Source organism: Falco naumanni, chromosome 4 (assembly GCF_017639655.2).
Source record: "Falco naumanni isolate bFalNau1 chromosome 4, bFalNau1.pat, whole genome shotgun sequence".
Classification (NCBI taxonomy): domain Eukaryota; kingdom Metazoa; phylum Chordata; class Aves; order Falconiformes; family Falconidae; genus Falco; species Falco naumanni.
The window spans coordinates 109,558,149-109,585,145 of record NC_054057.1 but is presented as its reverse complement, the minus strand read 5'-3'; the positions used below and the strand labels follow the sequence as shown (position 1 = coordinate 109,585,145).

Below are 26,997 nucleotides of genomic sequence, written 5' to 3'. Positions count from 1 at the left end.
AACTGCACTTAACAACACGGAGGAAGAGACATACGTTGTTACTCATACTCTAATAAAAGAAACCTAACTTCAGTGCTATAATATTAGATTTACAGCTTGAGAAAAGGTCAATCCGAGGCATCTCCGTGACGCGCCTCACGCCGTGGTTTCAGGCCTGGGGTGTGGCGGGCAGGGGACGCGCGTTTCAACGTAAAGCTGAAAAGGCAGAGTTTTAAAGAGAGCGGTAACGGTAACGGCCAGCCGAGGGGAGCGGCGGTGGGTGCTGCACTTCCCAGGGCGTTCGCACAGACGTGGCCTGGGCGCAGCGCTCAGCGCTGATGGGTTTGCAACATTTCTAGGCAAAAGGGAGAGGGTTTACATAAAAGTTCGCATGGCCAAGTACTAAACGCAGTAGCCACAGAGTACTAGACTAAGTAGCAGTATTACATATGAGATTAGTGTGAGGCGGATTATAAGAATGTAATTCTGTTCAGTAGCTCGACAAACATTTTCCGTCGTGTGTCTGTAATGTGTTTAAATACCAGAGCACGGATCACCGGCACTAATGAGGTTATGGGGGTCTGGCAATAAGCGCGGTTATCCCCTGAGAGGCGCCCCCGGCCCGCCCCAGCCCCGCGTCCACCATTTCCTAGCGCTGCCGGCGGCCGGGCCCAGCCGCCCCGCCAAGATGGCTGCCGCGCCGGCGGGCCCGCGGCGTGCCGGGAGGAGGGGCCCAGGCCCCCGCCGCAGGCTGGCACGGCCCCGCCGGCCTGTGCCCCGAGCCTCAGCCCGGTACCGGCGGTGCTGTACGCAGAGCCCGCGGCGAGGCGGCGCAGGGAGAGCCCCGGCGGGGGGACGGGGCCGGCGGCGCCGGGGTACCGAGAGGCACAGCCCAGGCCCGCGGCGGGCGGGTGGCCCGGACCGGCGCGGGGAGCAAAGGCGGCCCGGGGGCGAGCTCTCCTCGGCCTGGCACGGCGGGGGGCTGGCGGCAGCCGGCGGGGCAACGGCAGAGGGAGGGGAGGCAGGCGGGCAGCTCCCGCCGGCCGGCCCGGAGAGGGTCGCGCCGTTGCGAGCCGCCTGTCGCAAGGCCGCAGGCCCGCGGCCGTCCCGCCTGTCGCTGCCCTCCGCTGCCGCCGCCTGCTGCTGCAGTACCGGGGCGGCCCGACGGCCCCTGGCGGGAGGCGTCAAGCGGGCGCCGAGCTCCCCGCACTGCGCCCTTCGCTGGGACACCCGGCACGGGGGAGGAGGCGGCGCGGGGAGGAAGCCGGAGCTGCCTGGGCGGTGAGTCACGGTGCGAAGGGCAGGGAGGTACCGCAGAGCCTGACAGCAGCCCCTCTGTCCTGCGGCGCCCTGGGAACTGCCGCGGCGCGGCCCCCCCTGCCCCGGCGAACCAGGCCGGGCCGCTGCCGCCCCTCGCCCCGCCCGCCACCAGGCGAGCGGAGAGGCTCGGTGGGCGGGCCCCGCCCACCTTTCGGCTACCGTGGTTGGGTGGCCCCGTCTGCAACTCGGATTGGTCACCCGGAAAAGAGGTTGGCGCCCATTGGCTGAGAGGTGCCCTCCAGTGAGCCGTGCGCAGAGTAGTAGGGAGGGGCGGGGTGATCTGGGGGGAGAGTGCGCGGGGCCGTGTGCAAACCGCGTGTGGCGCAGCCAGAAGGGACCCGGGAGCAGGCGGGCAGGGCCGGGCAGCGCGGGGCCTACACTTGTCCGGGCGGGCCACTGCCGCAGCGGCTCCGGAGTCCTCAGGTAATGGCCGGGCCGGCCTCGGCGGCGGAGGGCGGGGAGCTGCCGGGGCTGCCGGCGGGGAGCGAAGGCAGAGCGCCGGGGGGATGATGGCGCTGGCGCACTCTGGCCTAGTGCGCGGGAAAGTGGTGCCGAGCGGCCCGGCTGGGCTGGGGCGCGGTCCTTTGGCCTGGGGGCGGCGGGGAGGTGGCGGGCGGGAGCGCTGAGGGGGAGTGGGGCGGCGCGGGCCCCGCCAGGGCGGGCGGCGGGTGAGTCAGGCTCCGGCGGGCGGCGCGGGGGGAGGCCGCGCTTCGGGGGGGGAAGGGGGGCCGGGGTGCTGGGGCAGGCCGGGCAGCAGCTCCCGCCCGGGCGGCGGTCCGGTGGCGGCGGTTGGCCGGTGGCGCCGTGTCCGGCTGGCCGGGCCTGGCGCGGGGGCGGCGGGCAGCGCTTCATGGGGCCGGGCCGGGGAGGGGGAGGCGGCCGGGGCCGGGCCGCGGCGCGGGCCGCGCTGTGACTAACTTCCCTGTGAGTGAGCGGCCGCAGGCAGGCCGCGGAGGAGATCTGGTGAGACCAGGGAGCTGGATGGAAGGTGGCTGAAATAAAACTGTTTATTCTTTTTTTTTTTTCTTTTTAAATCTTTCCTCTCTCTTCTTTTTTTTTTAAACCCGTGCTGAGCTCCCCGGCGCGGTGGCAGCGGGGCGGCTGGCGGGGCCTTGGCCGGGCGCACCACGTGGCTCCCCACGTGTGAGGCTCTGCCGGAGACAAGAGGGTCGAGGTGTTGCAACTATTTGTCTCCGACCACAGGCATGGATGGTGGCCTGCTCCAAATCCAAATGTGGCCTATAAATGGATAGGAAAAATAGCCTGTGACATCTACAGATCGTGGACTAGTGGAGCAGCCTTTTATTTAAGTTCCTGTCAGACATAGTTCTCAAGTAACCGCTGTTACTCATTTACTATTCAGAATTGTTAAAGCAGTTATTAAACTTAATAGAGTGTTTTATTTTCATTTCAGCACTTAATCAGATCCCATTGCCACACAGCGTTAGGGTTGCCTAGTGCAGTTTTCCTCCTGAGCACAAACTTGCCTAGAGAAGCAATCCTGCATCTGTCTTCAAAGGGAAGAGGTTAAAGGAGTTCACCAGGGCTGTGCAACAACTTTGAGAGTTACAGGCTTAACCTGCCATGTTTTAAAACTGATTTTGATAGTGTCTGGACTGAATTTTATGTGAAAAACTATAAGTATTGCTGATGATGTTTACTTCAGGCTTAACATTTTGTACAGATAGCAATAAAAAATAAAAGGGGAAGATGGTAGAATGTGCTTATTTGGTAGATAATCTGGAGTGTCTCCCACTCTGTTATGCATAGGCAGAAAGTGCTACAGAGTCACATTTTTAGTGAACTTTTGCTTTCCTGATTTGAGTCAACAAAGCTATCTCAGAATTACTAGCCTAATTGAAGTCATGATATATTTCTGGCCTCTCAGCAGGTTTCCAAGTTTTCAAGTTTTGGTTAATATTCAGCATTCTTGGAGCACCTTGGCTGTGGAGTGTATTGGGGGAGTCTAAATGGAATGTAGGGCTTGGCTTTCCACCGCTGCAAGTTTTCCTGAAGTTTCAGACTGCTGCCTTTCAGAACTGGGGTATTGTTATCTGGTGGTCAGAATGCTTAATTTTATATCTTCTTCTAGTGAGGACAAAAGCCAGAGACAGGAGCATCACTAACTCTCTCTGTAGTATGTTTTCAGGTTACAGATGTGGAAGTTCAACCAGCTGAATACTCGGTAGCTTTTGTGAAAGTCATGTGTCTGTGTTCAATTCTTAAAATGCAGTTATTGGGAAATAAAAACTCCTCACGGGTAGCTTTTTTCTTTAAATGAGTAATATTTTGACTTCTCTTTTGAAACTAAATGCTAGAACTTCTGCTAGTAGTCCTTTCTGCCTTTCAGTTTGCTTATCTTACAGGAGGGGAAAACTAAGCTGCCTGTTACATAGGGGTTTCACCATGTTCAGGCTGCCTTGTCAAATTCAGGTGTGGTATTGTAGGTGGATCACCAACAGCCTGGAAGGAAACTGCTGATGATCAGGTTTGCCTCTTTGGTATAGCTGACTGGCCAGAGCTCTTAAGTACGCTGGCTTTAGCAGTGGCATTTATCTAGTCTGTCCTTTGATTGAAGTAGTGAAGTCCTATTAATACTGAATAAAAGTGATACTTGCAGATGAAAAGAAGCACCTGGTAAGTATAATGAAGATAACTGCTCCTGTTACTGTTGGGCTGTTGAATTCTAAGGAAGTGCTAGTATCCAGAAAAATCCATGAGTAATCTCAGAGGTGAAGTTCAACTTCCTTTCTACTATGGGAGCCTTAGTTTTTGTTTGTTAAAACAACTTCATCCTCAGAGGGCGTCTAGGCTAAAAGCCATAAAAAAAGGAGTGGTAGTTGTTTCCATCAGAGGGGCTACTAAACCAGGCTTGGATGTTGTTGGATCTTGTGTGTGAAGCCTGCAGATTAATAGCACATCTCCCGCTTTAAAAAGTTCTGAATGCATATTAACAGTCAAGCCACAGAAAGGCATGATCTTCCACTTTGACGTTTGATAAAAGAGTATCACTAGAAGAATCACAAACTTTTGTTACTCTGAAGCTGGGTACTTAAGTTGTTCTTGGAAGCTTTAGATTTGATGTAAGAAACCACAGTGGTGGCACTTCCCACTTGGATCTTGGAGCTGGTTTTTTAGCAGTAGGATAATCTTACAAAACAAAATTCATCCTTAATTTTTTGCTGAATGGCTGCAGGATGATTTATTTCAACTTGAAACTACCATTACAGAACTCTGTAGAAGGAGTTCAGATGAATGACACTTGTTTCTTTAGTAGAAAGGTAAGGTTTGAGGGCAACTGAACTTGTGTTTCTTCACAACTGTTGCAATCTAATCTGAGGCAGTGGATTAGTATCTTGCAGAATTTGACCTGGCTCAGAAATACTTAGTGAGGACATAGTTTGTTTTCTGTTACTTATTTTTGTGTCCTGGTGAGGTGAAAATATAGTTCTGTGGGCTGTCGAGGGGGAGGCAAGCTGCTTTGTGTGTGCTTTGTGTGACACGGTTGAACTGTGGAAAACACTAATAGATACAACTTCAGTGAAAACTTTCCAGGAAGACTTCAGCAAGTACTGGAGGTGGCCTTGATAGATAAAAGGAACTGCTGGAAACTTGCCTGTGATGACAAAATGGAGGAGTATTGACTAATAGAGGAGAATGTGAACTTGGTTGGTTTTCACTCATGGGTGATTTTTTTTTTCTCATGGAGGTTACTGAGTAATGTAATGGTGTCCAAACAGGCTGGAGACTACCCATTTAAGGACTTGTCTTCTGAACCAGCCTCTTCTCCTTAAAGGTGGCTGTTGGATTTCGTTTTCAGATAAAGCCTTTTATTGGCTTTAAAAACGAGTTTACACTGGTGGGCAGTTTGGTTTCATGTAAGGTTTCTTAGAATGTGGGGTGAGTAAAACCAGTGTCAGCTGCATCCACCTCTAGCTGGTGAGCTTGTTTTTGTTTCAGATCCTTTACAGGAAGAATGCAGAAGTTAAACATTAAAATACTGGTGAGGAGAAATTCCGGGCAAACTGTGTTTGGTACTTTTATCATATACTTAGGGTATCTGAAGATGGAGCAGCATGCTTTGTAATCGTACTTACGTGGCAGCTGTAACCTTCAAATATCTGAGTCCAGGGGGAAGAGGGGCCTCTGAAGATAAAGGGTTTTAAATGAATCTCTCTCAAATAGCCTTGAAGGATAGTTGTGCAGAGAATGTTGTTTGGCGAACTAAGATTACACAAACCGAGTAAGAAACCTAAAGCCAATTTGATGTATACCAGAGGAAAAGAAACTTCAGGTTTTCCTCTTGAGGGAGTAGTTAAAAGGGAAGCGATTCTTGAATTGGGTGTAAAACTTCTTTTTTCAGGTTCCTTTGGGGCAGTGAGTAGTGAGCTTTGGCTGTCATGCAGATCCTGACCCTCACTGGCAGATGGACAGACTAGATTCAGGCTGGCAGATCAATCTTGGTATAAAAACTTCTCCACTGTGTATCTAAAGCAGATCTAGCTCACCTATTAAGTGTTTGTCTTTTACTGTATGTTAATCTGACTTTGTTAGGATCTTCATGTGGGTAACTGGTGGCAATATTTGATCCTGTCACATACTGCTGTAGTCTCAAGTTCGTGGTTTAGAATGAAAGCCTGGTAGTTAGTATCTGTAAAAGTGTTGTAAAGACTTTAGAAGAGTTAGAAGTTGTGTGAAGAATATACCTTGGTATATAACTCAAGAGACCCCTGTCTTGTCTGCTTTAAATTTAAAGCAGCATCAACCCTTGTGCTTGAGCCCAGCTCCTGCAGTTGGCTTTGCATGTGTTTTTCCTGTTCCGCAGTGTCAACATGGTTGCTATGAAAACAGGCATAAACAATAGCACACTGAGTGCCAGCTGCTGCCACCACAGTTGAATGCTCTGCACCCTTAGGTGTCCTAATAAGATGGTTTGGAATCTTTGAAGACCGAGATGAAGCAGAGAAGACAGTTACATGTAAAATCCAAGTATATCTCTGAAGTGTTCAGGCAACCAGTTGTTTTATTCTGGTTTAGATCTGTTTAAGATCATCTTGCAACCTTTCATTTGAGCACTTTGAGTGAACACCTTCATCTGGTCGAGCTGGAAGGCAGATGTGGCATTACAGAAGTAGCATACTAAGCTTGTATCTCTCGTACTTTAAATACTGAGGGTTCTGCTGAGGTTGGAAGGATGGATAGTCACTTCTGTGCTGAAGATGATTGGAGAGAGGAACTGCTTTGAGGGAGGAGTAGCTAAAAGCTGCAGTAAGCTTGTTCAGCATTGCAGTACTTTAAATAAAAATTCATGTTTAGATGTACTCTCTCCATTTAAGAGCTAAATGCCAGGATGCCGATTCTGGTTCTTTCTTGAGGTCTTGTGTTGTTCTGACTGCTTCTGTAGTGGCTTTCTTCAAGATATAACTCGTGAATGCTCCTGGTAATCTGGGATGTTGCATGGTTTGGGGGGGAGGGAAGCATTCTAATGTGAATAGATTGTAGGGTTATGAGAGGAGGATTACCTTGATGGGGAGATTAGGTAAACTGCCAAACATACCAAATAATGATTCTGTTTCTCTTGGGTTGAGAATAATGAATTGGGAGAGAGCATGTGAAGCATTTAAACTTGAGGAGACTTCATCAAAACAAAGCTTGACAGAGGTATTTTTAGACCGGTGTACTTTAAACTTGTCTTCAAGCACACTTTTTTAAAAGGCTTAAATTTAAATGTTTAACTTCCTTGTTCTTCTTCTAGTTCTAGGAGTCTTGCGTAACTGTTTTACAGCTTAGGGGAGTTGTGGTACTGTGACCGCAGTCTGTTTAACCTGCCCCATCCTAACCACTGCCTCAGTGGCCTGTGGCAGACTGACTTTCTGCTCCACGAAATGCATACCTCTGTTCCCCAATATGGGCAAAAGAAGTGGTTTGTGCAGTCTCGGACAGGCATGCCTATCTGATGTTCTCCCAGCATTCTAAGGATGCTTTCCAAGTTAGCCTTCTAGATATCTGGCAAGTGTCTGGTGTCTTTTAGGGAAGCCAAATGTCTTAAACATTTTCTTTCCATGTAAACCTGGGAGTTAACCTGTAGCTCAGGCTGCATACTTAATATACTGCAGTTGTAAATCTTGTTTCTCAGAGTTTACCTGTGATATAGGTCTTAAAGAGCTTAAGTATTCAAATGTTAAGCTAATGTGCTCTTTAAGGCTTTAGGTTTAATAACTGCCTATTCTTACAAGTAGCTGCTAGAATGAAGCTGGATTACTCAATAAACGTAGTTGCCAGTCAGACACTTCAAGAGAAAGCCAGGAAGAAAAAAATTTGTAGAGGGAAGTAGCTGGCTTTTGCGTTTTAACTCTGGGAAATAAGAAGGTGCATTACTGAAAGAGAACAACAGTAACCCTGGTAAGACAACAGTTAAAGGGGTCTACTTCTTTTTCTCCCCCACTACGAAGCATTTTACAAGGTCTTGAAGTGAAGACTGTCTACAAAAACTGAACAGAGGAAACACTACGTGTTACGCTGGTTTTGAGTTTGTTTTTTTTTTTTTGCTGTTCAGAGCTGCCTTACTCCAGGCAAAGCTTATCCTCTACAGTGGTTTTAGTAGTCATGATCAGTATTGTAAAAGAATACTGGGTAAGCCAGAAGTCCTGCTTGGTGTTCACTGTGGGAAACCTCTAAATCTCTTAATTTTAATGCAGGTTTTGGTTTGGGGGAGGAGAAGGTGTTCTAAAAGTGTCTTTCTTCCTCAGGCAGCTAATCTGCAGCCATGAGCAGCAACGAGTGCTTCAAGTGTGGACGTACTGGCCACTGGGCTCGGGAGTGCCCTACTGGAATTGGCCGTGGTCGTGGGATGAGAAGCCGTGGCAGAGGTGATTGGTTGTTGTGATTTTTCAGTTTATTTGTGTAGTAAGATCTCTAGCTGACCACTCTGTAGTCTGTAAAACTGGCTTTGTCAGTCCAAAGTGAAGAAGATGAGACATAAACTAGTAATAAATTTGGTTGGTTCTTACCTCTGCATAAGAATTTTGCCCAGGGCATTAAGTTAACTTGTCAATTCAGCTGGCAGTGTCCTTGATGAACTCTTAGAATATTCTGAACTTAACCCTTAAGCCTTTTTTCTCTCCTGTTATTCAAGCAGGCTTCCAGTTCATGTCTTCATCTCTCCCGGACATCTGTTACCGCTGTGGTGAGTCTGGCCACCTTGCCAAGGACTGTGATCTTCAGGAGGATGGTAAGTATCACTAAATATTCTACCTCTTCAATCATATGGACAGAGATCTGGGGTTGAAGAGAAGGATACAGTACACTGATCAAAAGTCAGTAAAACATTAGCTGTACGTGTCCTATATTACAAGCATGCTACATCTCACTCTACCAAGGTTTTATAGTCTTGTTTGGTATGTTTTTCTTATTGTGGAAGCCTGCTATAACTGCGGTAGAGGTGGCCATATTGCGAAGGACTGCAAGGAACCCAAGAGGGAGAGAGAGCAGTGCTGCTACAACTGTGGCAAACCTGGCCACCTGGCTCGTGACTGTGACCATGCAGATGAGCAGAAGTGCTATTCTTGTGGAGAGTTTGGACACATTCAAAAAGACTGCACCAAAGTGAAATGCTATAGGTAAGAACTGATAAGACAACTGCAAAATGTACCTTAAGTGACACATGCATTGCTGAGTCTGATTTTGGTTAGGAAATGAAGCCTAAACTTTGGCCAGCTAGCCTAGTTGTTTTAAGAATTATCTACTGTTCAAAATGAAGATTTGTAACACCTGCTAGCCCAGTCGAGTAATCAGTTCAGTGATTTGCATCTCTAGATGGCCAGAAAAATGCAGATGTTAAATCCCTTGAGCTGTACAGGAGAAAGGGCTCTATCTTTTTGTGGAAGGTAACAGGAAGTACTTGCCTGTAGCACAAATGTAAACTAGAGTTGGGTACCCTGTATCCTCTGGGAACTAACAAACTCCAGCTGTACAAATCAGTTGACTGGCACAGCCAGCCCCAGTGAGAATATACTTTAAATGTCTTGGTTGTAGGAACTACACATAGAAGCAGGTTTTAAATCAGTTTGAAATGCCAGCTTCAAAATGCTGCCTGGCTTTCGCATGCAGACCTGTACCAGAAACAGTGCCTTCCTGAGTGCAGTCTTCTGCACTCCTGCCAAAGTTCCCTCCTGTGGAGGAAGGAGAGAGAACATGGTGTGTTTGAGTTACTACTTACTCTCAGAACAAGGCTGAACTGCAGACAGAGGCATTGAAGCAGGCAAAACCCAGCACAAGGGTGGTTTGGTTTTTTTCTTTTTACCAACTTCTGTGTTTGATGTAGCGTGGTTTTGGCATATAGTGATTAGTGCGAGTTGAGGAGTTGGGGAACAGTTCCTTGCTCTGGTGAGGACAGAAGCTTGCCTTGTCAAAGAATTTTGGAACACTAAAACAGAAGTCTTTGAGTGCAAGAACTAGTGTTGTGTGAGGTTTAAGTAGATGATGTACCTGACAGAATAGGATTGCTTTTCTGACTTGACTTTTTCTGGATGTCTTTGATCAAATCATTTGCTTTTTGCAGGTGTGGTGAAACTGGCCATGTAGCCATCAACTGCAGCAAGACCAGTGAAGTCAACTGCTATCGCTGCGGCGAGTCAGGGCACCTTGCACGAGAATGCACAATTGAAGCTACAGCCTAATTATTTTCCTTTGTCGCCCCTCCTTTTTCTGATTGATGGTTGTATTATTTTTCTCTGAATCCTCTTCACTGGCCAAAGGTTGGCAGATAGAGGCTACTCCCAGGCCAGTGAGCTTTACTTGCCGTGTAAAAGGAGGAAAGGGGTGGAAAAATCAACTTTCTGCATTTAACTACAAAAATGTTTATGTTTAGTTTGGTAGAGGTGTTATGTATAATGCTTTGTTAAAGAACCCCCTTTCCGTGCCACTGGTGAATAGGGATTGATGAGTGGGAAGAGTTGAGTCAGACCAGCAAACCCTCTCTGGGTTACATGGAAGTGATCCTATGCAGGAGGAAAGAAATTCTGGAAGTGTCTAAACTTCCTCATAACTTTAATTTTATTACAATGGCCTTGGATTGTCTGACCTCAGTAGCTGTTAACACCAAGTAATATCTGTATCGGGCCCTACCTAGAGCATATAGCTGAGTGGGAGTAAACAAACAAGATGCACATGCCTGTTCATGGCCATGAGAGAGAGAGAGAGAAATCGGGAATAAACTTAAAAGTAACAGTAATTCAGTCAATGAATGTTCATGTTGGAGATACAGAACGTAATGGAAAGCTTTTGAGTAAATATTTCAAAGTAAATCTGAAACCCAGACATCAGTGCTCATAGCATATACAATTTGGAGCTATTCAGGAGTTGCAAATAAATGCATTTTCACAGAAAGCAAGATGTTATTTTTGTATACTATATCACTTAGACAACTGAGTTTCATTTGCTTGTAATCAGTTTTTAAAGTAAGATGGTAAAAGCAATTGAAGTCCTAGAACATAGAAAATGTAATTTTAAACTATCAATAAAGCTGGAGGAGGAAGGGGAGTTTGGCTAAAGTTCCTTTTGTTTATTTTTGGTTTTCATGTACACAGTGCAAAATAACATATTAAAAAGGGGTATGTGGAGGTGTAAAAAGTTTTAGTTTGGACTTTTCTTTTGTACTGTCTTTATGTTAAGTCTCCATCAGGTAGCATCAAACTGTAAATGTCAAATACGCAGCCGTTCTTCCAGGCTGCTGTGGATCTGTGTATGCTCATGCGAATGGGTTGTGTGGGCTTGTTTCATCCCTGCCCAGGCACTTGAAGCTGTTCCTTTAAAACCTTTGAAGAAGGCCCAGCAGTTGTTGGGGGTGCTGTGAGCTCCAGGGCCGGAGCAGTTTCACGGTCTGGTAGCAGCACCTCAGCCTTCACCGGTGTTACTGCACCAAGAGCTGTCTTGTCCCACGCCCCGTGTTACGGGCACTGCCCGTTCCTGCACGTTCCAGTGTGCTGGTTGACTGAGGCTTAGTAAATGGTTAGAAGTCACTGTCGGCTCCCTTCTCATCTGTATCCTGAGCACGTCCACTCAGTGAATAAAGTCGTCTTGACGTGCAAGAAAAACAAGGGCAGGAGTTCTTGACTGCGGCGTGCCTGGCTGTGAGGCAGGGCTGGAGAAGGGGCGCCTGCAGTGCTGGGCAAAGCTGGAGGTACCTCGAGCGCTTGGCTGCCTTCAGGAGCGCTGGCAGGTCATCTGGAATCTGCCCAGCTGCGCCAGGGGGGGTGTGCTGTAGGCTGCTTGTGTTTGCATCCTCACACGCAAACCAAAGGCTTTCCTTTGAAGTCCCAAAGTGGTTTTCATAGGCTCTGTGTGCTACAGCACTGGGAAAAAGGGCCTGCGATGTTTGGGCGATGGGGTGTAGGTCCTGTCAGAGAGGAGAAGCACCAGGCTCAGCTGTGCTGGAGTGAAACCGAATTGGCTCCTTTACTTGTCTTCTAGCTCTCTGTTGACAGTTAACCCGTTGAGTAGCGCATTAAGGTTTTCAGTTATTTTGGAAGCCAGGCTGTTAAAGGTGATGGATGCAGTGGTGCCCCTGAAGGCTTGTGGTCTGCCAGGAGCAACTTCAGCCTGTGGCTTTCAGCAGACGAGCATGTAGGTGAGGCTTACAGAGCAGCAGCGGGACCTCTGCGGTTGATGAAGTGGCAGATCCCAACGAGAACTGGTGCCTGGGAGCGTGTGGTGCCTGATAAGCTTCAGGTTGTTTCAGGAAATCTGATGCCTAGAAGGTGGGTGTCCAGGAAAGCTGGTGGTTGTAGCTGCTGAGTTGCATCAGGTGAACCGATGGGATTGCTGCTGTTTTGCAGTGGGCTGCCGTAGCCATTTAGAGTTGCTTAGCATTTAATGAAGATTTAGAACTAAAGCTTTCAGCCTGGGTTTGGTGTTCAAAGCCTGTGGAAAACATTGAGCCGTAGTTCAGGGAGAAGGAAGAGATTGCTGGGGAGGAGCAGTGAGTACAGGGCGGTAGAAGGCCCGTGGCTTGGCTGGCAGCAGCCGACCTGAGCCGGTCCTGCTGCGCAGGCAGAACCGTGGGCCGAGGTGCCTTTATTTAAGGTACTTCACTAGGGAATGTTCTTGCGGTGCTTTGCCTAAGCAGAAAAAAATTCCAACTATTTGCTTCTGCCTGGTCAGCGTGACATAAAGACGTAGAAGGAACCGAGTGTAAAACCGAAGGGAGGTGGCGGCAGCCACTGCAGCTGGTCCCGGTTGCTCCTGGGCTCCACGCGCTGAGCAAAGCCTTCCTGCTCCCGTGGAGCCATGGGCTGGGGAAGGGGTTCTGTTGGGGCTGGAGTTGTGCGGGGGTTTTGAGCGGCGTGTGCGTGTGGTTGGTTGCTTTTAATAGCTGCTGTTGGAGCATGAATGTACTTCTGTGTCTTAAAGGTGGTTGCCAAAACCCTCATAAAATCCACACTTGAAACGCGTGGGTTGCTGTGGGGTAGTTCAGGTCACCTGTTCTCCCTCAGCCTCATAGCAGGTTGGTATAAATTAACTGAATCTTTACATATAATTATCTTAGTTCAACAGTAACAAAGCACGAAGCTCTGTGGTTACAAAGAGTTTGGGGCTTAACCTGTAGCTAAAGAACTGCTCGGTCAAAGACCTGCCGGTGCTGGCGACGTCTGTAGCCGACTTCCCCGCTCCTGTCGAACCTGGCGATGAAGCTGGGTTACGCAGCTCCTGCAGCTCCTGCTTCTTGGTGCTCAGGTGCTTAACTGCTGCGTTACCACCGTGGAGCTGTTTCGGTGTGTCTGAAAAGTAGTAGTGGTCTCGGAGAGCTCTCTCTTTTTTTTTTTTTTTTTTTTTTTTTTTTTTTTTAACAAGAGGCGGGATGTAACTTCAAAAGGAGGAAAGGATTCCAGCTAAGGTGGCTCTTCCAAGTCATCGTCCTGTGGACAACAGCCAGGAATGTTGCTGCTGCGTCACCTGTCAGTTGTTTCAAAGCGAGTGAGCTGAGCAAGCAAACGGGGATCACAGACTGGGGGCACTGGGAAGACTGAAACCCGCTATTCTGTCCCTTCCGTGTTAATCTTTCCCGCTGTACCCCATCGGTTTTTGAAGACCCGTCCCATGATGCGCTCCAGGGGCTGGCGCTTTCTGGAAAGGGAAATTTTATTTTATTAAAATTACCGGGAGTCGTTGAAGATATTCTCACTGAAACCAGTCCTCCCAGTGTGGTTTTTAGAGCAGCTAGGGAGGGCGACTGCGGTCGCCCCGGTGGGCGCGGGGGGGGGGGGCGCGGTGCTGGGGGGGGCCGATCCCGCCCGGGGGGGGCCGGGCGGCAATGCGGGGCACGGAACGCCGCAAAAAAGCGCGTTTCCATTCGTCACCGGGACACCGAGAGGAAGAGGAGGGCGGGCGGCGGCGTGAGGCAGCGGGCGGCGCTGCGCCCTTCCCCGCGGGGGGACTCGCAGGGCAGGCGCGGCCGGGTCCGGGAGCGGCCCGGCAGCCCGGTACAGCCCGGTACAGCCCGGGGCGGGCCCGCCGGCACCCCCCGCCGCCCGCCGGCACCCCCCGCCGCCCATCCGGCACCCCCCGCCCCCCGCCGGCGGGGCCGGCCCTACCCTGCGCGGGCCGCGCGTGCGCACCCGAGGCCGCTTCCGGTTCCGGCGGGCGGCGCGTCTTCTTCCGGGGTCCCCCGGCGCGGCGGCACCATGGTGAGTGCGGGGCCGGGGCCGGGGCCTGGGCCCGGGCCCGGGCCCCGGTGGCGGGCGGCCCGGCTCCCGCGGTGGGCCGGGGGCGAGGGCCACGCGGGCCGTGCTGCCCGCTCCCCCCGTTCCCCCCGGCCGGGCGCCCCGGAGCGAGGCCGCTCTGGCGGGGGCTGGGCCCGGGCTGCCAGGCGCTGCGAGCGCGGGTAGTAACGGTCCGTCTCTGCTCTCTTCCAGGCCCGGAACGCGGAGAAGGCGATGTGAGTGCGGGGGGCGCCGCGCTCCTGCCCCCGGGCCGGCGCCTCAGGCCCGGCCCCGCCCGCGCTGCCTCCCCGGAGCCGCACATGGGCCCTCAGTGCCGTGGCACTGGTGTGGCTGGGAGCGGCGGGATGCGGGGAGCCGGTGTGCTCGGGGACTGGGAGCAGGGGGGATGCTGGGCACCAGTGTGCCCGGAGGCTGAAAGGGAGGGATGCAGGGTCGGGAGCTGGGGGATGCAGGGAGGCGGGGGGGGGCTGGGAGCAGGGGGGTGCAGGGCACCAGCATGCCTGGGGGCTGGGAGCGGGGGGATTCAGGGAGCCAGGGAACGCAGGGCCAGGAGCAGGGGGTGTGGGGCACTGGTGTACCTACTGCTCAGCGCTGGGCTGGCCACTGCGGGACAGAGGCTGCAGCAGGGGCTGCACGGTAAATGTGGTGAGCTACGTTCTAATAACCCATTACAGTTTTAGGCAGTTCCCATTTTTGGAACAGAGGTGCCAGGCTGAGCAGGAGTCTGTCAGCATTGGCTTAAGCAGAATTGTTGCTTGGGAGCAGCTTGGGCTAAACCGATGGCTTTGAACATACTTATTTTTCTCCTGACCTCCCTGAGTGCTTTTCAAAAGGCCTTACAGGCCACCCTGTAGAACTGCTACATTAGAGGCTCTTCAGCATATTTGTCTTGTGTTTGTTTTTCTTCCAAAAACACTTTCTGAGCTTGTTATAGTAACTCAGAGGGAGGTTGAAGAGACTGCAGCTGACAGGCTCCGTGCAAGGTGCTCTTCTGCAGTGATCCCAGCCAGTGCATCTCGGACACTGGATTGGATGGTGTGATTCCATTCTGGAAATCCCAGGCAGGTGGGGTTGGAAGGGACTCTGGAGAGCACCCAGCCCAACCCCTGCTAAAGCTGGCTCACCCAGAGCAGGCTGCACAGGGTCATGTCCAGGCGGGTTTGAATGTCCCCAGAGCAGGAGACCCCACAGCCTCGCTGGGCAGCCTGCCCCAGGGCTCTGTCACCCTCAAGGGAAAGACATTTTTCCTCACATTCAGCTGGAACTGCCTGTGTTGCGGTTTGTGCCCGGTGCCCCTCGCCTGCCGCTGGGCACCCCTGAAGAGCCTGGCCCCGTCCCCTTGGCACTCCAGCCTAAAGAATTGGCTTAGATGCAGGGTATAGGTATGCTGTTCGAGGTTTTAAATGCACTCGATTGTTTTGCATTTTTTAACATACCTATTAAATGTCTAGTAAATGTAGTCTCTGCTCAGTTGCGAGAGACTTGGAATACTTTGGTTATGTTGATAAACTTGATTACTGACTGCTGCTTTCCTTACTGAAGCTTTTTTCTCTTGAGTTTTTTGTTTGCTTTGTGATGTGTCCCCTGCTAAGATTTGTAACCTTAATCCTTGTGCTTGTAACTTGCTGACATCCTTTTGCTGCTAATAGCGAACGTGTTGGCATATGCTAAACAGAAAAAAAATAATTAGCTGCTGCCAGTGTTTACATTTATGTAAGAAATTTACCCCCGAGGATTTCTAGCATTGAAGAAGTCGTTAGCTGGAAGACCTAGTCAATGAATATGTTTGAGCCTTTGTTTTCTACAGACTGTAATTAAGTCCATAATAAACATCCAGAGTAGAACTCATTCCTGTGGGAATGTAGCTTTGTGAAAGTAAATCTGCTTCCTTTCTTTTCTTTAGGACGGCCTTGGCAAGATTCCGGCAAGCTCAGCTTGAGGAAGGGAAAGTTAAGGTATGATGTAAAAGACCTAAGCTTTGTTAGCTCCAATCAAGAGTGGGACGCAAGTGATGTGCGGAGCTGTGTGACAGCTGCCAGGGCATGTGCCAGATACAGGTGTCCTGTAGGAGTCTGACATTAGTCACCTGGAAGGCAGCAGAAGTAGGGGCTGTATTTCACAGTGAGGCAAAACAAACAGTAAATAGAATTTTCTTAACCAAATAACCTGTTTAAAAATTTATGTATGTGGGTGTTTCAGAGAAACATTGGCTCGGCTGCTGAGAAGAAAGTGCAAATTAAACATCACTTAATTTTTTTTAATGTAATAGTTTGGAAAACCAACAATCAAAAACCAAATTACAATAGTGCTGTAAATAGAGGCAGCATGTGGCAGAAAATGAAAATTATTTTTGAGACTCAAGTTATCTCCTTCTGCAATTGCTTACACAAATGGATACACGTGCACATATTTTTCTAACAGTAATCACAAGGTTTGTTTGGATTTCTTCCCAGAAGAGGTAGAGTAATCCTTCTAATCTCTTTCATTGGTGATACTCGGACAAAACAGTAACCGCGAAACTGGGGGCTGTCAGGATCATTGTGAACTCGAGGCATGTTATTAACCCAACACATGACAGCAGTGCATCTGTTCATCATCTTCACTATCATGCAGCTTTTTTTTTACTTGATGTAAGATTGACAAAAAATGGACTTGGTGACTTTGTAATTTAAAACCCCCACCACTATAATGAAGGAAACAGCATGCCTAAACCCACGCAGAACCTTAGAGACTAATTCTAAACCATCTCTGGATATTCCTGTACATTTTTCGCTGAATCATAACTCAATTTGCAAGAGTATTTATGTTGGAGTCGGAGTGTTCCCAGTAATGTTTCTTGGACAGGCTTAAAATTTTTAATTTTGGGTAACTGACAAAGGAATTCTGGCAACTGAGGTGTCATACCTTTGCAAGTTAAATTGTTTTACACACGAGTGCAAGCAATATGAAACAGTAAAGTGGAAAATAACAGTGTGAGGGAAACTGTAGTGGAAAAGATTCCATGAACAACAGCCAGAAAATAAGATGGGCTAGAGTTCCCAGTATATTATGTGATGGAAGGCTTTTTAATACATAAAAACGTATCGGACAGAGTCCTAGAGGTAATGTGAAGTGTTAGTTTGTGTCAGCCAGTCTGTAGAATGTGAAGAAGGTTGGGGAAAAGGAGTTTTGTATTCTCAAAACTACAATTTATCCAAACCAAAATCATTTTGGAAGAAAATTACATTATTTAGGTAGTAGCAATTGAGGAAAAAAAGGCTTAAATTTAATAGATACTTGGAAGACAGTGGATTTTATTCAGATGCTGGTATATTGAAAATAATGTTGTAATTCAGCTGTCCGAAAGGGAATGTTATTTGTATTGGAGAGGATTGTGGGGTGTTTTATAAAAACAGGTGACAGGTTTTGTTTTGAATGAAGTGGATTTACATAGATTTTTATATTTTGTGATAATTTTAATTTGGCAGGGTTGTAAATAGTCACTGTTTTCCACTTGCTAAAAATCAGCGGGAGCGCAAGATACTGGAGCTTGGTAGCATAGTCTGGGATTAATTAAGCGATAAAGTTTGCATGAAATGCTGTCAATGTATTGATGCTAGGTGAAAACTTCATGGTGTGTGGCTTTCTGTCAAACAGGAGCGAAGACCTTTCCTTGCATCAGAGTGTAATGAATTGCCTAAAGCTGAGAAATGGAGGCGACAGGTAATGTCAAGCTATAGGTTTTTCTGATTCTATAGTAGGTATTTATAGACGGCTTCTTACAGATTTTTTTCAGACTTCTTCAGTACGCTGCCAGTTAAATCACATATATATATATATATATATATCAGATAAATAATAATTTAGGTTGAAATATCCTACAGTTCACCACAGTATTCAGATCAGGTCCTACCATGTCAAGTTGCCCAGGGCCATGTCCAACTGAGTTTTGAATATCTTCAAGAATTTGGATTCCCACAGCTTTATGGGGCACCTGTTCCAGAGTTTGAATACATTCTTAATGATCCCCTCCCCGCCCTTTAATTTAATGAGAATTTCCCCAGTTCCAGCTTGTTTGTTGCTACTTGCCCTGTTGTCATGCACATCCCAAACGGTCTGGCTCTGTCCTCTCTATACCGTAGGTAGCTCAGCTGCCCTTAGGTGGCTGAGGACAGCAGTAAGTTATTCCCTTTTTGTCTTCTTAAGGTGGGTCAGACTCAGTTCTCTCTCAGCCTCTCTCTGTGGACATGCTTCTTTCCTCATCACGTGTACAGCTATAAAAATCTTTCCTTGTTTTTTAAGCTTCTGGGGTACTTCATTTGTGTCTGAATAAAATCTATATTGATACTTTAAATTGATAGGCTCGGGTCCATTTTCTAGATCGAAAAGGCGACTTAGAAGTTGGGTCTTTTTAGGTTTTTTTTGGTGGGTTTGTGGGTTTTTGGGGGGGTTGTGGTTTTCGTTGTTTGGTTGGGTCTTTTTTTTGAGAAAATCACTTGTGTTCTTATTTAACTAGATCATTGGGGAAATTTCCAAGAAAGTGGCACAGATTCAAAATGGTAAGATTTTTCTCATTAGCTTTTTTCATTTTATTTTAATCTCCAGTGTTAAGCAGTTACAGTGTAGTTCACATTTCATGTGAACTATACTGTTTCCATTGCATAAATTCTGAAACGACTCTGGTGCTTCTAGTAAGCTGTCTAATTTGTTGCCTTTTCCCCCTCTAACAGCTGGATTAGGTGAATTCAGAATTCGGGACCTGAATGATGAGATAAACAAACTTCTGAGGGAGAAAGGACACTGGGAATTCAGAATAAAGGAGCTTGGAGGTCCTGATTATGCTGTAAGTGTAGATGATTTTGTTCTGCATGGTTGTTCTGCTTACAGGTGAAGTGACCAATGAGAAAAATCTGATCAATGTTTAGTTAACCACATATTACTTGGCAAATGTTTATTAGAGAGGAACTTCATTCAGCTCCTAAAAATGTTAGGTTGTGTTAGAAGAAATATTTGTTTCCGTGATGAGCAGATCAGACTTTTCATTTGGAACACCAGTTCAAGGGGCCTTGCCTTCCTGGTAGGAGTTTGCAGCAGGGTCTGATCTTACCCCTCGGTCGGTGCTGGGTGTCTGTGTTGCTCTCTGTCCGTCTGTAGAAGGGTTTTCCCTTGGCTCACCGAGCTACTGCCGAAATTGAAATAATGACACTAGCTCTCACTTGCCAAAACATCAAACGTGTGCTCGTTGTCAGATTAGTAGTGCTGGTTTATCTGATACCTGAATGTACTAGTGCAGAGAATAAGACAGGTTTGGATATTTTGGGAAGGTGAATCCGGTATGGGCGCTTGTTTTAAATGCGTGATTTGTAGTAGAAGTAGAGAACCTGTGTAAAAATGAGCTGTGAGGGTGTTTTGCTTGCAGGGTAGTTTGAACTGGTGTAGTGCATCTCCTTTCTTGATCCTTTAATCTTTGAAGATGCCCAGGAAAACAGGTAATACAAGAGGAATACCGTTTTAAAGAATGAATTCTGTTTTCCAGCGGATTGGACCGAAAATGTTAGATCACGAAGGGAAAGAAGTTCCAGGAAATCGAGGTTACAAGTATTTTGGAGCTGCAAAGGATTTACCAGGAGTTAGAGAACTTTTTGAAAAGGAACGTAAGTAAATAGCAACTCTTCCCAGACATGGAAATACATAGTAGTATTTCTATATAGTACATAGTACATATATACTCAAGATATAGTACATATCTTGAGTAAAATGTCTGCTGTAGTATGTGGGGAATGCTAGTAACACCATATTCTGGCCTGTGCCTTAGATCAGCTAAATAAAACACTGAACACAAGCAGTTAATTAAATGCTGTTTCTTTGAGCAAAGAACACCTTTGGCTGTTTGCAATTAAAGAAATGTAGAACAGAGTAAACCGTGTGTTTTCTGCTGGGTGTTCCAAATGATCAGGACTGATGTTGTGTAGAAACTTCCCAGCATAACAGGTTAACTTTATTGATAAGGTCTAAATTGTACTCTGAGTTCAGAATTTTTTTTAAAAAAAGGAAATTGGCTCGAATGTAATTTTAGAAGCAGGGATTATCTTTCGTAATAGGAAAAACTAGATGTAAATGGATAAAACTGCATGTATAATTTGTCACTGAATGAGTGGGAATTACTTGGGCCTGGAAGTGACACAGAGTAAATCAGCTTTTTCTTACTTTCTGTCTGCAAAGAAAAATTAGGGGAAATACTACATGATCTGGGGGAGCCCGAGGCAGGTTTTTAGTTCCTTTCATCTAGCAGTCTTGCTCTGTACTGGGACTCCAGTACAGGAGGCAAACCAGCCACACGCATGGCAGTGGTGGGACCTGTGCGGTATGAAGCACTGGGTCACCTGTTCAGACTGCTTTGTGCAGTCCAGAGTAAAACACCAGTGCTCCCAATGTCGGCAGCAGTTCGGGGCAGGCACTGGTTATTAGCTTAAGCGAGGTAGCTGTAGTTGCTGTGAGGCTGGCAGGAACCAGGAATGCCCAGCAGGTTACTGAGATGGACCTGGATGAATGACAGTTGTGCTCTTTCAGCCCTCCCACCACCTCGGAAAACGCGAGCTGAGCTTATGAAAGCCATTGATGCAGAGTACTATGGCTACAGGGATGAAGATGATGGTATTCTGGAGCCGCTGGAACAAGAACATGAAAAGAAAGGTGTGTGAGATACAAAACCTGCATAAACCAGTCCGAGAAGGGGTGCTGGCGGACTCTGAAGATAGCTTTCTTTTTCCCCCGTGGGTGTTGTCTTGTGCTTAGCTGTCAGATTTCATCTGTTACATAGGTATCCTAATCACTGTTGTAGAAGGCTTTTCAGGGGTGAGGGGGTGTGCTTTAGAGATGGCTTTCCTCTTTACTGTTGTTAGTGATTTCGTACTGTCAGCAAGTGATTTGCTGTTGAAGGAACATCTCCGTTTTTCCCCACCTTTTTCATGCTTAAGAATGTAAGAGTAGATTGCAAGAGGGAGATCTATGGAACTCAAGCACTTATCTCCCTCCTTTGTGAAAACCAACTGTACCATCTGTTTCCTGTCTCATCTAATTATTTATCCATAAACATAGCTGTTTCATTTTCTTGGAGATTAGAGGGGACCTTCTGGAAACCCTGTAGTCTAGGTGGCCTGTGCTGATTTATCCACATCACGCATCTCAGAATTTCAACACATTTGTGAACATTTTTTCCTTTGAAACCCATACTTCCTCAATAGATAATATTTATCCATGTGTCTGCTCACTTAGTTCTCTGGCTTTGTTTCTACTGACTTGCCCAGTAAAGACATCAGGATTATGAGTCTAATTCCTGAAACCCACTTTAATATTCAGCACTGTGTGCCATTTTCTGGTATTCATGTAGCTTTGGGCAAGAGGCTGCACACCACCTTTAAGAGCTTAGCTGTTTTCTAAATAGTCCTCTTAGTGCTTCGGGTAAGCAGTGTCTAATCCTGGCAATTTGTTGCTGTTTGCATTGTATGTTTGGTTTTATGGTCTGTTCTTCTGAAGCTTCAACTGCAGGCAGATCCTCAGTGCTCTGCAGGAAATGTCCTGCTACAGGAAGCCTTGGCAGGCTTTTCCACAGAACACAGCAGATAAAACAATCAGGTTTTTCTCAAATGGTTATGCTTTGCGTTTACGATTATCTGTCTGGATTTAGAGTGAAAAACTTTAAATGAAACTGCAGGAGGTGGCTTGTCCAGATGACTACAAGCGGGTGAGCCTGTAACTGTTACCAATACTTAGTTTCTCGTGGTGTGGTCATCCACTACTTTTATTTAGCCCTGCTCAGTGTGTGAGATCCTCATCGTATTGTGTGTTAAAATATTATGTCTTGTCAGTTAGATTATAGGACAGGGAAGAAGAAGGAGATAAAGGAAATATTTCCCTTATCCATGTCCCGCAGCATAGCCTAGAGCCTTAAAGTGAGCAAGCGGCAGCTGGCTGGCAGACAATTGATAGTGAAAAAAGGGAAGTTGTGCGGTGCGGCGCTTGCAGAGCGGCTTCCCTCTGTGTTCAGCTGGCACCTCTTGTTAATTACAGGCAGGAGAGGTAGTTTGTCTGGATTCATGTGGTTGTTTAAGAAAACTAACATCTTTGGGGATTGTACCACTTGAAATAACAAGGGTAGAGATGCTAACGGAACCAATAGGTGTACTGTTAATGTACAGTTAATGTACTAATAATGCACAATAGCTGAGATTCTCTTAGGGTCACTTGTTGTCTGGGCTGTTGTGGTTTTCACCTTGTTATCAAAGACTTACATTTTTTTGAAACAAAGCATTGAAAAATGTTCTTAATTTGGGGTACCTGTTCTATTACAAAACCACACAAAGATGCCACTAGTTAGTTAGATCTTGCTGTCTGGGGAAGAGCATTTTAATGTTAAGTCTTTGAGAGGTAGGGTGAATGCTGCCGTTGTAGGCATTTTGTCCTGCCTGGTTGCATGAATTTTGCACCTCCCTAGAACTTTTATACACTGGCAATGTCGCTGATTCGTCTTCTTAAAACTTGTTTTAGCGTTCTTCCTAGTACTCAGCTGTGCAGTAGAGGTAGAGTAGCCTAACAGCTAGCTAGCAGTGAGTTACAGATTTGGAATCATGCTACAAAATAGGATAAATACGCTATGAGCTAAAAAGAGAGAGGCTTAGAGACTTATGTAGGTGGCCACTGTAAGGAGTGTAATCATGTTTTATTGACTACGCAGTGATCAACATTCCTATAGCTGTTGACATGCTACAGAGCTGTAGGAGCCACTTAGCCTGGTCATGCAACTTCCCCTGTCGCTCTGTTCAGAAAGTAGGTTGATATTTATCTGTGACACTTCGAGTCTAAAATGTACCCAAATTAAGGCATTGCCAAGTATCACAGTTTCAAAATGCTAGCACTGGGTTTTGCTCAGACTGCATTGGTGTACTTTGTTAGATACTACATCCAGGTTCTACAGTAAGGGTGCCTTACCAATGTAGAGGATTTAAGCAAGAAGTTGAAGTCTGTTGGAAGAGCTTTGGAAGTGGGACCGTGCTGCTTTAACATGCTCTCAGATACACTTGCCATTTTCCTTTCCTAACCAGTTATAGCAGAAGCAGTGGAAAAATGGAAAATGGAGAGAGAAGCACGACTTGCAAGAGGGGAGGAGGAGGAGGAGGAAGTAAATATCTATGCTGTCAATGATGATGAGGTATGTGATGGCTAATGTAAGGTGATGTAACATTTCATGTGTCTTCTGTGCTGCCTTCTTGGATGCAGAATCGCTTTGCCAAGAACCTGTCTGCTGCTGTGTTCTGCCCTTCTCTCTGCCTAACTTGCTATGCATTTGTCCCTGTTCTGTAAAAATCAGTACTAAATGAGTACACTGGGTGCAAGTTTAGAAAGTGATGAAAGCTAGCAGCTCAGGAAGACTTCTTATTTGAGTGAGAAACAGCTAACAGCTGAGACCTTGCTGTGGTTTATCTGTCACTGCCTGGAGTGCTGGTATCTGTGAACTAGTGTCTTGTTAACGCTGATCAGTCTCGCTCCCAAGTACAATCTACATCAGTAACAGCACAAGTAGGTCTGTGTGCAGTGTAATTTATGCTGTCAATGTGTAGCAAAACCCAGGGTTGCTCGGGTCTTGTTTATATTTGAATTGTGATACAGCAAGGCTTTGCTGACGCTGCAGCTGCTGCTGGGACATGGCTCTTGTTTCTTTAATCTCCGTGCATCCAGGGCTGGTAAGAGAAGTGAGGGACGTTGGCACCACTCTCCGAGATCTGTAAAAGGGGTGCTGGAAACTAGTTCTTACTTTGCAGTCCATACCTAAGTGGGTTTATCACGAGAATAAAAAGGAGTTAGTCCTTAAGGTAAAAGTGGTGGTACCCTGTTTTATTTCTGTTATGTCATGATTCATAAGCCCAGCTCTGAGGTGTGAGAAGGAGGCAGTACAGAGCTATACAGGGAAGTGGTATGTATATTTTTAAAGCGCTTGCTTCCTTCTTGGTTAGTTGGCTCCCCTTTTGTTTATAGCTTTACTGTGGCAGACAGAGAGATAGGGGAGAGGAGGGAATATAGCTTTACACTCATGCCCATGCCACAACAGAGGAAAAGCCGTATGAAGAATGAAGGCAGTGATTCTGGAAATGTCGAGGAGGAGAAGCTGAACTTGATGCTTCTCATATTCCTTTGTTGTTTGGGCCTATTTACCTCCTTCTCTTTGTAGCGCTTATCCTGCTGTATCTGGTTCCTTCTGGCAAAGGAAGTAAAAAAGGGCTTTTTGATGACCTCTTCAGAAAGTAAACTTGATGTGGCTTAATTTTTTTTCCCTTTAGTCTGATGAGGAAGGTGGCAAGGAAAAAGAAGGTGAAGAAGGCCAACAGAAATTTATTGCACATGTTCCAGTGCCATCTCAACAGGAGGTAAGACGTAACAAAATAAAGTTGCAGAGATGCACTCAGGCTTTTGCAAGACAGAGAACTTATGGTAGGTCATCAGTAAAAGTGTCCTCAGTTTGTTATTTCTGTGACTTGACACTGCAGCTGTTTAATCCTTTTGCAGATGCTGTGGAACTGGAATTACAGTACCATTGCTATAACCCTTTTCACCTGAGGATTCCCCAAACCTTCATAAATATTACACACATTGGAAAGTGTTGTGGTGCTATGACCAAGATAACCCCAATTGCCTACTATATCTTTTCTGCTGCCTGTCTTAACTTTTTTTTAATTTAATGGGATGATTTCTGAATCGCAGGGTTTGCTCTTGTGAATTTTCTAAAACTGTTTTGGTGGCATGACCTTGAATTGCCTACTATATTCTAAAACTGCTCCAGGATATATATTACCTTAACAGTACAAGCTGTTTGATATACAATTGGCAAGAATGTTCTGGAGTTACATATCTTTTGGTAGGTATGCCTTTACATCACGCAGACAGCATGTGGCAGTTTGTCCCCTGCTGCCATCTTGTCAGATAACGGTGCTGTGTTGTCCTTTGAAGTCATGATCCTGCAGATTCAACAACATGTGTAATGGCTTGTCAAAACTTCAGGAGAAAAATAATGATTAAAAACATTGCACTCTGGCTGATGGTATTCTCATAATGAAAAGAGCATAACTGAGGGCGAAAACTTGCTGATTTACATAGCAGTTTTTTCTAATTAGACAGTAGTCAGTGTAACGCTTTTACAGTGGCAGACCACTCCATACCTTATGCCTATGGGATTACCCCTTCTAGATACTGCATTACAAAAACTGAGGTTCAGAGCACTTATTTTTGAGAGATGCTGTGTGCCTGTGTGCAGTTTGGACAAATATAAAATGATTACTGAGATTAAAACAAGTCTTGCAGGTAGTATTAGTAGATCTTTAACGTACGTGCTTGTTAAAGAATCATGTATTGCTGGCGCTTCCAGACAACTTTTAGGTAAGAGGCTCATAGCCATTGCTAATGTGAAAGGCACACTCGTCACACTGTTATTTCAGGGGTGCGGACTGGTGTGGCATAACGCCACGTGTTGTGTGTTTGTTAAAGCTATATCTAAGACAATTGCTTGAAACAAAATACTCCTGAGAGTAAAATGAAATGGTGGCTAATACCCTAATTAAAAAGGGTAGGAGCATAGGTCTGAAACAGAGGCATCTATTGTACTGCTGCTTTTGGCTTCCATGAGCTTCAGTTAAGTATGAAAAGACACTCCTGACTCATCTTAATTCAACTACTTTTACACTAGTACACACCTCTAACTTTCACAGTCTGTTTCCTGTGGTTTTCTTCCTCCTGTCTGAGTAGCAAAGTCGGTATCTCAGTTAAGCTGAATGTCAACCTATTTTTGTATTTGCAGATTGAGGAAGCTCTTGTACGGAGAAAGAAGATGGAGCTTCTTCAGAAGTATGCCAGTGAAACCCTCATGGCACAGAGCGAAGAAGCAAAAACACTTTTAGGATTGTAGCATTGCACCAGTATGTCCCACGTTTTGTGTAATCCATCTAAAAGCAACAGGTTCATATATTCTGGTAGCAGACACTTTGAGCTCTGAAAGTCCCTCAGGATGTTAACGGTAAAGTGGTAAAGTTTGTGTGTTCTGCTGAAGGAAAACCATCGTTTTGGTTTATCCACCAGGATGACTTGGCTCTTCAGTGCTGAAAAAGACCAGACCTAGGTTAGCTTGTCTGCATCTTCAGCAACTGTCCTCGGTCCTTCCACGGTGTCAAACGGTCTGTGCAGTGGTGCCTCTCACCCGACAGAGCCCCAAACCAGTGACTCCTTAAATCCTGAAGGAAAGCTGAATGGTGTTACTGCCTTTCTGTCCACTGTATCCTGGCTGTAAGTGTACACATCTTTCTCATGTTAATACATGCTGAGCCGAGTCCAGAAGTAACTTAATTTGTTACTCCTGGTTCACTTACCAGGACAGCCTAGAAGCTGTTCACAGGTACCCTGATGGCAGATCTTACCAGTGACTTTGAAGTTGATGTGGTTCTTTATATAAACACATGCAGCATGTCTAAAAGCTGTTACCCTTTTTGTGGTTTGTAACCGTGCCTGGGTGAATTGTTTAAATGCTGGATATTTCAGCTATTGTAAATACTTCCAACTTTGCAATACCTTGCTCAAAAATTTTTACTAAAAGCTTACTTGCAACCTGATGTCTTGTTTCATTCTAGCTGAAAGGATTGTGTTGCTTCACTAACTGTAGCCGAAGAACGGGATGAGAAACAGCCATCCCACATAGAGGTTTGAAGCTCTGCTTCCCCTGCTGCTCTTAGCTTGTATGTCGTGTGACAAGAGGCAGCCTACAGCAGAGCCTGCTCGGAGGCTTACGGGTGACTGACATCGTTATACAGGTCTGAAAGAATGAAATTTGAACTTGGACATCTGCAGCCATGGAGTCGAAGTGCTATCTAGGGAATACAGTATTTAACAACCAAGTAACCGTGTCTGGGACTATTTAGAACTTCTAGATGCTCTTAGTATACAGCACTATCCCTTGGAAGTA

General features: G+C 46.6%; 2 protein-coding genes across 8 annotated transcripts; both read left to right on the top strand.

Annotated features, from left to right (window-relative positions):
- Positions 1-1,149: 1,149 nt before the first annotated feature.
- LOC121088100 (CCHC-type zinc finger nucleic acid binding protein) lies at positions 1,150-10,839 on the top strand. 6 transcript variants are annotated; one of them, XM_040593811.1, is made up of 5 exons: positions 1,150-1,260; positions 8,049-8,168; positions 8,438-8,530; positions 8,720-8,918; positions 9,860-10,839. In XM_040593811.1, exons 2-5 carry the CDS (start codon positions 8,066-8,068, stop codon positions 9,975-9,977), a joined length of 513 nt encoding a protein of 170 aa, XP_040449745.1. In that variant the 5' UTR covers positions 1,150-1,260; positions 8,049-8,065; the 3' UTR covers positions 9,978-10,839. The 6 variants fall into 6 exon arrangements, with proteins under 6 accessions (XP_040449745.1, XP_040449740.1, XP_040449743.1 ...); XM_040593806.1 differs by having other exon boundaries at positions 8,435-8,530; positions 8,717-8,918; XM_040593809.1 differs by lacking the exon at positions 1,150-1,260 and adding an exon at positions 1,573-1,722.
- Positions 10,840-13,856: 3,017 nt separating this feature from the next.
- ISY1 (ISY1 splicing factor homolog) lies at positions 13,857-26,647 on the top strand. Of its 2 annotated transcripts, XM_040593803.1 has the most exons (12): positions 13,857-13,982; positions 14,211-14,233; positions 15,922-15,973; positions 17,655-17,720; positions 18,514-18,556; positions 18,728-18,840; positions 19,534-19,651; positions 20,568-20,690; positions 23,099-23,205; positions 24,332-24,418; positions 25,843-25,960; positions 26,121-26,647. In XM_040593803.1, the coding sequence occupies exons 1-11, from the start codon at positions 13,980-13,982 to the stop codon at positions 25,948-25,950; spliced, it is 843 nt and encodes a 280-aa protein (XP_040449737.1). In that variant the 5' UTR covers positions 13,857-13,979; the 3' UTR covers positions 25,951-25,960; positions 26,121-26,647. The 2 variants fall into 2 exon arrangements, with proteins under 2 accessions (XP_040449737.1, XP_040449736.1); XM_040593802.1 differs by having other exon boundaries at positions 25,843-26,647.
- The last annotated feature ends 350 nt before the right edge of the window (positions 26,648-26,997 follow it).

Bases quoted from the DNA above. Each gene is read 5' to 3' on its own strand.
- ISY1 (XM_040593803.1), top strand. The intron at 15,974-17,654 runs GTATGATGTAAA...TCTGTCAAACAG, and splicing joins TTGAGGAAGGGAAAGTTAAG to GAGCGAAGACCTTTCCTTGC. The intron at 18,557-18,727 runs GTAAGATTTTTC...CCCCTCTAACAG, and splicing joins AGTGGCACAGATTCAAAATG to CTGGATTAGGTGAATTCAGA.
- LOC121088100 (XM_040593806.1), top strand. From the start codon at position 8,066: ATGAGCAGCAACGAGTGCTTCAAGTGTGGACGTACTGGCCACTGGGCT. The intron at 8,169-8,434 runs GTGATTGGTTGT...CTGTTATTCAAG, and splicing joins GATGAGAAGCCGTGGCAGAG to CAGGCTTCCAGTTCATGTCT. The intron at 8,919-9,859 runs GTAAGAACTGAT...TGCTTTTTGCAG, and splicing joins ACCAAAGTGAAATGCTATAG to GTGTGGTGAAACTGGCCATG.